The sequence below is a fragment of the Ictalurus furcatus genome, chromosome 14 (assembly GCF_023375685.1).
Source record: "Ictalurus furcatus strain D&B chromosome 14, Billie_1.0, whole genome shotgun sequence".
In the NCBI taxonomy this organism is placed as follows: Eukaryota; Metazoa; Chordata; class Actinopteri; order Siluriformes; family Ictaluridae; genus Ictalurus; species Ictalurus furcatus.
In genome coordinates this window covers 5978829-5989393 of record NC_071268.1, presented here as the reverse complement: position 1 = coordinate 5989393, position 10565 = coordinate 5978829, and the positions used below count along the sequence as shown (strand labels likewise).

At 43.0% G+C, this 10565-nt stretch overlaps 1 protein-coding gene across 1 annotated transcript; it reads right to left on the bottom strand.

Moving 5' to 3' along the window:
• Positions 1-1670: 1670 nt before the first annotated feature.
• Positions 1671-10565, bottom strand: LOC128618379 (von Willebrand factor A domain-containing protein 5A-like). The gene is made up of 5 exons (XM_053641951.1): positions 10490-10565; positions 4049-4150; positions 3763-3902; positions 2761-2884; positions 1671-2537 (listed from the first exon to the last, which is right to left on the bottom strand). Exons 1-5 carry the CDS (start codon positions 10563-10565, stop codon positions 2458-2460), a joined length of 522 nt encoding a protein of 173 aa, XP_053497926.1. The 3' UTR covers positions 1671-2457.

The following is a 10565-nucleotide window of genomic DNA, read 5'->3' as shown; positions in this document are numbered from 1 at the left end:
ATACAGAAAGGGGGTCTAGCGGCTAACGGACTGGTGCAGAGCCAACAACCTGTCTCTGAATGTGGACAAAACAAAAGAGATAGTTGTTGACTTCAGGAGAGCACAGAGCGAACACTCTCTGCTGAACATCGACGGTTCGTCCATGGAGATTGTCAAGAGTAGCAAATTCCTCGGTGTTCACCTGGCAGAGAACCTCACCTGGTCCTGAAACACCAGCTCAGAACAGCAGCGTCTCTACTTTTTGAGAAGCCCATCTCCCACCAACCATCCTCACAACATTCTACAGAGGAACTGTTGAGAGCATCCTGAGCAACTGTATCACTGCGTGGTTCGGAAATTGCACCGTATCGGATCACACACCCATCACACAAACTCTTCATCCTCCTGCCGTCTGGAAAAAGATACTGAAGCATTCAGGCCTTCACAGCCAGACTGTGTAACCGTTTCTTCCCCTCAAGCCATCAGACTCCTCAGTACTCAGAGACTGGACTGACAACACACACACACTGAACTGAACACCATCCTACTCCCCTTGCAATTTTTGCCCATCTCTGTACTGACAACCTGCATTTTTGCTGCTAATGTACTCATAAAAAATATCATATTTAATTTCTTGTGACTATCATACTCTTTACCTGGCTGCTACTGCAATAACTGCTACGTCCATATATGTTATAAGCTAATCTGCTGAATACTATGTCATGATATGTTATGTTTACATTCACAGCATTTTTTTTTATTATATTGTTACTCTTTTGTACTATCTGTTGCACTACCTGTTATATCTGTCACTTCCACAATAGAACTGTGTACTGGTCAGCGCTACACTGTCACTGTGCCTATTGTCCTGTTTTAGTAGTACTGTAGTGTCTTGTGTTGTTTGCACACGTTTGCATTATAGGCCTTATTTAGTTCTGTGTCGTCTCATGTGGTTGGTGTGTCTTTTTATGTAGCACCATCGTACTGGACGAAAGTTGTTTTGTTTCACTGTGTAATGTACCACTGTGCACTGTGTAGAAATGACAGTAAAGACACTTGACTTGTTTACATGCACATCAATATTCCGATATTAATAGGAATTTGGTAATATTCTGATTAGTATTGCGTCGTCTAAATACCACAAACCGATTGCCCCGGGTCAGATTAAGACAACATTCTGATTCCCCGAATTGTGATTCTCACCCCTGGAATACGCCCGTTTTAATCAGAAATTTGTTCATGCAAACACCTTATTCAGAAAATCCACTGAAAGGAGATATGTGCCCACACCCAGTCCACAAGGAATTGTGGGTGCTAACAGATGCTTAGCTGTAGCCTAGGTATTTAGGAATGGCAACTCAGGCATACTTACAACAACCATGTATACAGGAATATTCCAATGTCAGTATGCATATAAACATCATATTTAGAAAATGGCTGCAACCCAAATATAGACGTTAATCAGAATTTGATGTGCATATAAACATATCCAATGATTGCTTAGTTGTGCCTCCTCTTGGCTAGAGACACCAAACTAGCCTTGTCTCATGTTAGATAGCCAAAAGTTTTTATATTTGATCAGTCTGGTAGTCCTACAAACAGTGATAACACCCGAGGCAAATTTTATGATAAATCCAACTTTTTGTCCAATTTTCAAATTCTTTAAAGCAATTAGCCCTCACATGCAAGAAAAAAATGCCTGGACACGAAAAAAAGTTTTTTGATGCAGAAGAATTTGGGATAATTAACATTCTAGATAACGCCCCTGGGCAGGCTCAGAAAAGTAGAGGACAGGGAGTCAGAAAACATTTGCAGTTGCCAAAGTTTATTTTCTGGGACCTCTAAATAGAGACCAATATCTTACAATTATTTGAGGCATTTAATTTACATTTCTGATTTCTGAGCTCCTTCAGAAATTCCGTAGTGCTCAGTGAGAGCAGCAACATGCTGTATGCTGCTGTAACTCTTCTATATGTGTAAGTAGGAGTTTGTGATGGTTGAGACAGTGGTTGTGGTTGAAGAGAACACTTCTGTCATAGGCTCATGGTGGTGGCTATAGCCAAAAATTCTGTTTTAACATATGTAGGAGGTGCAGAGGATAGAGGAGTCAATTTTGGATAAAGTAGCAGACACATGCTCGTGAAAACTTACATATTTAGATAGGCTGCATCCTCCTTCCAACAATAAACAATGTGTATTACAAGCCCACAACTTTGAGCAGCCCACTGCATTAGCTGCAAGGGCTGTAACCCTACTGTAACTGTAAGGGTTTTTATTATTATTTTTAAAACAATAATAATTATTATTATTATGCCCTAAAACTGGTCGTGTTTCCAGTGTTTTATGGCCATGCAAGTAATTCCACTGACAACATCATCTTATATGTAAAGGCATGCTAATGTAAGTAAAAATAAGTAAAGTAAAGAAAGAGAAATTATGCCAAGGTTTTTGTGTGGATGCTGTAAGAGGGTGAAGTCTTCAGATCCCAAGAGCATCTTCTTTAACCTGACAGCCCAGTAGAGCATTACCTACCCGTACACACTCTGAGTGGTTGACCACTGAAACACACACACACACAATCATCATCATTCTCATCATCATCGCCAAGACAATGTAAAAGTATTAGTGTTAAATTTGGTAATGTGCTGGTTAGGCATTCTTTTTCATCAGAAAACTGCTTAATCAAAATGTGGAATTTTCTGAGCAGGAAAAAGTCAGTTGTGTTGTTTAATATGTTTCATTCTACAGTTCACTGACTGATTGCAGAAATGTAGAGTTTACCTTTCTGAGTGCGGATCCATGCCACTGCTTTCATGGCCAAAAACTGCCACTCAACCTGTACATCGATCTTAAAGCCATGTAACCAAATCAGAGCCAGAAGTGTAGCCCAGACATCTGGCTTCACCTGCACACAAAACCAAACAGGAAACTTACATACTGTACATACCAATGATGGATAAAATCAACTATTTATAAGAATGATCTTAAACTATCACTCCTATACTTACTAGATGCTTTTACTTACAGTAATTAATGCAGAATACAAGCGTATAACTAGAGCAGTTGAGGCTTTGGGGCCTTGTTCAAGGCCATATGGCAGTCCGAGGATTATATTATTCTATGTGTATTTCTACATAAGTGTTACGTACATTGTCTTATGTGTATATGCCTTAATATATACGGTACGGTTAAAAAGAAACAAAAATATTTAACAAAAGTGCTAGGTGTATGAGTAACAGGTTGGTGTCAGACTACCGAAAAGCATTTATGGAACATCCAACCTGGACACTTCCCCTCCAGACTGCCAGAGGGTGCCTTCCCTGAATTTTGAACTGCTTCTTCAGTTACACTGCTCATTTGGACTATTTACAAACCACATTAACTTGTCTGTTGTTAAAGCTTTATGGTTTGTCAGTTATCTATGTGATTATATTGAGCCATATTTATTTTGTCTATTTGCATCTTGTGTATTGCCTTGTCTTGTTTTTGCATTTGCCTAGGCCTTTTGCCTTGGTGGTTTTTCCTGATATCTGGTATTTTAACCCTGCACTCTTGTTTGAGCACATTTTGGATATTGTCTTGGATTTGTTTATCTCTTGAATTTTTTGGTAATGACTCAGACTGATTTAACTGTCAATAAACTTCATGCGTATGGGTCCTTACTCTGCCTCTGTAAGTTACATTACTAAGTATTAGATAACCTTTTAAACATAATTTAGGCTTTATGGGTAAAATTGCATCGGGGTCACACATGTTATATAGACATATTTAGTGTGTATTAACCTGTGCAGGAATCTGCTCGAGCAGCTCTTTTTCTGTCCTCCCGAACACCTGTGCCAACATGGACTCCATTTCCCAGCAACCCAAAGCCTTCTGGAGGGAGACGAGTTGCAACAACGGGTCCTTTGGAGACTCAGAAACTTCTACAGAGATGTAAATATAGATGTACAAACATATGTCGATCTTACTATTTAGTCATTTAGTTTAAATTTCATCAGTAATTTGTAATAAAAATGAGAAGTTAATTAAACCACATCTTTTTTTTTTCATTATAATGTCTGAACATTACCTGGGATAATGCCAATACTTCCTTCACCTAAAGCAATGAAAATTGTTTTACCACAAGCATTTGAGAATTGAGTTAAGCATTTGAACTGTTGCACTACATTAACTGCAAGTATTTTTCAAGTATCACTTAAATAATTTTCCACTACCCAAGTGGACACATTGCAGATAATATTTTTAATGAATTCTTTTTTTAATGATCCAGTCCTGTCTATGATCTAAATGCTCTCTTCAATAAAATTAGAACAGGGTTGTTGGTACTGTGAGGAAAATGCTGCTAAGACTGAAGAAAAGAGAACAAGGTATCTGTTGTGTCATTTTATATGACAGAGCTGTTGAATTCACAAATCTTCAGAAAGTGTTTAAATTTCTTTGTACCACAGCATCGCTGAATGCTCGAATCTGATTGGTCAGAATGTGTGCATAATTTAGCAAAACAGCACAGGTAGTCCAGGCTATAACATGAACAAAAGGTTCATATTAATGCATTTGTTCTAAAATGTTTGTTTCTATAATCTACAACAATCTAAAAACAATCTACAAGACTTGGGTGTCAGTACTTTGTAATGGTCAAAGTTTTTGAACATGGGAAGTCTTCAAGATAGAGGACTTTCGGCTTTCCTGTTTCTCAGTAACATGACAAGCTGCATTTTTTTTCTTTTGTCTAACTAACTTCGAGAAAAAAGAAGGTGATGAGGGAACATTATAGGAATGGACTCTTGGGGAACTATAACAACATTAAATATAACTCTAAATGGTAAAAAAAAAATCCTTTTGCTCAATAATAAATGAAAAACTGTAATTGTAGGCAAATTACTGTGGTATATAAGGAATAATACATGTCGGGGCATGCTGTTACAGGAAAATTATCTCCACTTTGGAATTGTAACGCCTCTCCATTTTGTGTTGGGCCACGTCACACCACCAATAATTTCCTATAACAGCACATCCTCTCGTGTTTTATTCTTTACCTAATTTGAGATGAAAAAATAAATAAATAAATAAAATTACTTCACTACAGTGAGAATTTAACAACTCATCAATCGAACTTGGTTAAACAGTCACACTTACTATAATCTCTTTATTCTATTCAACTTCACTAACAAAGTCAGAGAAAAACACGATGTGTATACTTACTTTCTGCTACTGGATGATATTGTCCAAGAAAGAGAGAAGGTCAATTAAATAGGAAAAAAAACAGAAAAGAAAGAATGTAAAATATTAGTTTCGTATTCTACAAGTGTTTGAAACTTCCAGAAACTAAAAGACATCATTGTTGCAGTTTCCTGTAGGTTCTGTAGATTTTGTATTAATTCATAATACTTTTTACTGTAATTTTGTGGTTATATATGATGTACGAATAACAAATTCCCATAATCAGTAACTTACTAGCTGGAATTACAGCACATCGTAACACTGAACAGGTTTCATCCTGATTAATCATGTCCTCTGGATATATTATGTGATAAATCATTGTCTCATCATGCATTTTATTGTACATTGGTGGATCTCAATGATATTTCAAAGCTGTGCTCCTATACTTTTCTTAATGGTTTTGTACTTCACAACAAGAAAATCATACCAGTGCACTGACAAATGTTTATTCAATCCATGAATAAAAATTAGTCTACATACATTATAGCATGTTCCTAAATATTTACTTGCTCATTTGTAATTACTTATGCTGTAATGGGATTGGTTTTTGTTAATGAATGTGTTAAATATAGTTAAGGGAACCTCAATTTAAAGTGTTACCTGTTTTATAATCACAGCTGCAGTCTTGACACAGTAGACCCTGACTCATTACAAAATGGTTAGAAAGCTTGCAGATCATGCAGCCTTTAACACGGTGTAAACATTTTCTAAACCTTTACCAAACATTTCTTATAAACATTTCTATATAAGAAATAAACATTTCTTATTTTTTATAATTTCTTATAAGCTTTTACTGTAAAAGTTCCACTCCACATGAAGATACTTTACTTAAATATAATCTTCTTTAATTCCAGTATATTAAAGATTGTCACTGAGATTTTTTCAGGGTCAGAGAATAGTGCTAATAATAATTTAGTCACTTTATAAATTTTTTCCAGCTTTTCATTAAATCACATATATGTAGTTATAGTTGTATGCAAAAGTTTGTGCACCCCTGGTCAACTCTGATATTTTGTTGTATATGATGTATTTTGTCTGATATTACATAAAAGCTGCAGCAAATTATATATTCTAAAAAATTCTGTAAATGTACAGTTATTATATTTGTTTAAGATTTTAAAAGTAAATAAATAAATAAATAAAAGTCATTGTGACGTGCAAAAGTTTGGACACCCCACTAAGTAAATTCTTAGCGCCTCCTGTTGCAGATATCATAGCTTGTCTTTCTGTTCTTGTTTTAGGTATTTTCACCAACTAATCCTTCCAGGATGCTTCTAGATTTGAGATGTTCTTGGGCTGTCTTGTATGCACACTATCACGAATCGTGACGGTGCAGAGATAGGACGGATGCAAGTGCAGGATGAACAGTTGTTTATTAGAAAGAGAGACAGGCAGACAAATCCAAAACGTGATCCAAAACGTAATCCACAAACATGCAAGAGGTCAGGCGATTGGCAAACAGGCATACACGGGGCAAGGCAGGAATCTAGGTCGATAAACAAAACAAGAAACGAACTATGTCGAGGGACTGGAAGCGGATAATCCAGCGCGAACTAACTCCAACCATGGACCGTAACTGACTATGATACGAGCTAAACCAACTCCAAACATTTAATCTTCTGCGTTGTGTGCTGGGAGGCGCGCGGTATATATGCGGACATAGTCAGCGTCTAAACTGCTAGCAGCTGAGAGCAATACAGACCCACGTGAAATCCCAGCCAATGACAGAACAGGGAGGAGACATGACAGAAACATAAACAAAACACATGTGTCCAGATGTCACTATGGTCAACAACGGGAAAGCAGGTGCTCGCGCATTCGCGCTTAGAGCACGCTGCTTCAAGGGGGAATCGTGACAGAACCCCCCCCCCCAAAGGCACTCCTCCTGGAGTGCCATGAGTCATCCCATTTAATTGGCGGACCCGGCCCCCTGGACTGAATGTCCCAGGCAGAGCCAGGAAACTGCACGGTGTTCTTGGCGGCGCAGGGAAGTGGAGCGACGTCCTCGGCGTAGCAGGGAAGCAGAGCGACATCCACAGCCGGGCAGGCGGGCTGAGCAAAGTCCTCGGCGGAGCATGAAGGCAGAGCGACGTCCTCGGCGGAGCATGAAGGCAGAGCGACGTCCTCGGCGGAGCATGAAGGCAGAGCGACGTCCACAGCCGGGCAGGCAGGCTGAGCGAAGTCCTCGGCGGAGCATGAAGGCAGAGCGACGACCACAGCAGGGCAGGCAGACTGAGCGAAGTCCTCGGCGGAGCACGAAAGCAGAGCGACGACCCCAGCTGAACTGGAAGGCAGAGCGAAGTCCCCTGTAAGGCCAGGGAGAGAAGCGTGGGTCTCCTTGAAGCAGTAGGGGGGAACGACGTTTGCCTTGGAGCCGGAAGGCTGAGCGACGTCCACAGCTGAACAGGCGGGCTGAGCGACGTCCACAGCTGAACAGGCGGGCTGAGCGACGTCCACAGCTGAACAGGCGGGCTGAGCGACGTCCACAGCTGAACAGGCGGGCTGAGCGACGTCCACAGCTGAACAGGCGGGCTGAGCGACGTCCACAGCTGAACAGGCGGGCTGAGCGACGTCCACAGCTGAACAGGCGGGCTGAGGCTCTGAGGTCGCCGGGTCAGCAGACTCAGGCGCGGGCGGAGCTTGGCTGGCCGGGTCAGCAGACTCGGGCGCGGGCGGAGCTTGGCTGGCCGCGTCAGCAGACTCGGGCGCGGGCGGAGCTTGGCTGGCCGCGTCAGCAGACTGGGGCGCGGGCGGAGCTTGGCTGGCCGCGTCAGCAGACTGGGGCGCGGGCGGAGCTTGGCTGTGCGCGTCAGCAGACTGGGGCGCGGGCGGAGCTTGGCTGTGCGCGTCAGCAGACTGGGGCGCGGGCGGAGCTTGGCTGTGCGCGTCAGCAGACTGGGGCGCGGGCGGAGCTTGGCTGTGCGCGTCAGCAGACTGGGGCGCGGGCGGAGCTTGGCTGTGCGCGTCAGCAGACTGGGGCGCGGGCGGAGCTTGGCTGTGCGTGTCAGTAGTCTTGGGCGTAGGCTGAACTTGGGCGACCGGGTCGGTAGACTTGGGCGTGAGCAGCATTTGGTCATTAGGCTGAGATATTAGCAGAGCTTGGTCAACTGGATCTGCAGGCTTGGACGTGAGCTCAGAGACTGGAGGCTTGGCTCGGACGTCAGAGACTGGAGACTTGGCTGGGACCTCGGGGACTGGAGACTTGGCTGGGACCTCGGGGACTGGAGGCTTGACTTGGACCTCGGGGACTGGAGGCTTGACTTGGACTTCAGAGACTGGAGGCTTGACTTGGACTTGGACCTCAGGGACTGGAGGCTTGACTTGGACTTGGACCTCAGGGACTGGAGGCTTGACTTGGACTTGGACCTCAGGGACTGGAGGCTTGACTTGGACTTGGACCTCAGGGACTGGAGGCTTGACTTGGACTTGGACCTCAGGGACTGGAGGCTTGACTTGGACCTCAGGGACTGGAGGCTTGACTTGGACCTCAGGGACTGGAGGCTTGACTTGGATCTCAGGGACTGGAGGCTTGACTTGGATCTCAGGGACTGGAGGCTTGACTTGGACCTTAGGGTCTTGAGACTTAACTTGGATTTCAGAGTTGAGCTCTGCATGAAGTTGCCTATAGTAGTGGGTAAACGGCAGGGCAGGTTCGCCTGCCAGACTTACCCCCCTGAGAAGTTGTTCTAGCTCATCCTTCGCCTCCGGACTCCCGAATCGCATCATGAATTCCCCCACAAACTGTTCTACACTGTCCAGGTTCCTACAGTGCGTATCCAGTTTGAGCTGCACCCATTGACAGGCCGGTCCAAAGAACCGGGACCACATGAATCGGAGCCATTGCTTCTCCTCTGGTTTAGGGTCTAACAGGCTGGCGAAATAGTATTGACAGTCTACCAGAAAATATTCAGGGGCACCGAAAAATCCATCAAATGGATCAGGAAGCTCCATAAATGTCCATTGTGGGAAGTGGACGGAGTCCATAGCGGGGACGGTTGGCGTCGACTTCCGGGTTCTGCGTCTCCTCCGTTCTCCTGCTGCATCCATGTTTTGGCGGAAGATTCTGTCACGAATCGTGACGGTGCAGAGATAGGACGGATGCAAGTGCAGGATGAACAGTTGTTTATTAGAAAGAGAGACAGGCAGACAAATCCAAAACGTGATCCAAAACGTAATCCAAAACGTAATCCACAAACATGCAAGAGGTCAGGCGATTGGCAAACAGGCATACACGGGGCAAGGCAGGAATCTAGGTCGATAAACAAAACAAGAAACGAACTATGTCGAGGGACTGGAAGCGGATAATCCAGCGCGAACTAACTCTAACTATGGACCGTAACTATGCCTATGATACGCACTAAACCAACTCCAAACATTTACTCTTCCGCGTTGTGTGCTGGGAGGCGCGCGGTATATATGCGGACATAATCAGCGTCTAAACTGCTAGCAGCTGAGAGCAATACAGACCCACGTGAAATCCCAGCCAATGACAGAACAGGGAGGAGACATGACAGAAACATAAACAAAACACACGTGCCAGATGTCACTATGGTCAACAACGGGAAAGCAGGTGCTCGCGCATTCGCGCTTAGAGCACGCTGCTTCAAGGGGGAATCGTGACACACTGCTGCTTTAAAGTTTCTGAACCCTTAACGATTTTCTATACTTCTGCATAAATATGACCTAAAACATCATAAAAGTCACACAATGATAAAAGTCCTAAAAGTATATAAAGAGAACCCAATTAAATAAATGTGACAAAAATATTATACTTGGTCATTTATCTACTGAGGGAAATGATCCAATATGACATATCTGTAAGTGGCAAAAGTATGTAAACCTTTGTTTTCAGTATCTGTTGTGACCCCCTTGTGCAGCAATAACTGCAACTAAATGTTTGCAGTATCTGTTGATCAGTCCTGCACATCAGCTTGGAGGAATTTTAGCCCATTCCTCAGTACAGAACAGCTTCAACTCTGGGATGGTGGTGGGATTCCTCACATGAACTGCTTGCTTCAGGTCCTTCCACAACATTTCTGTTGGATTAAGGTCAGGACTTTGACTTGACAGGATTTTCCTTTCTCCAAACATAACCCTTCTTATTTAAGCCAAAAACTCTATGTTGGGCTCATCTATCTACAAAACATGTTTATTAGCCTTCTAGTTATTCACGTGATGTTTAGCAACTGCAGATGGGCAACAATGTTCTTTTTGGAGAGCAGTGGCTTTCTCCTTGTAACCCTGCCATGCACGTTACCCTGGGTTCCAATGTGACCTCACAGACTATTACACGTCTTGCTCTTGGAGTGGTCTTTGATGGTCAGCCATTCCTGGGGAGGATAACAGTCATCTTGAATTTCCTCCAT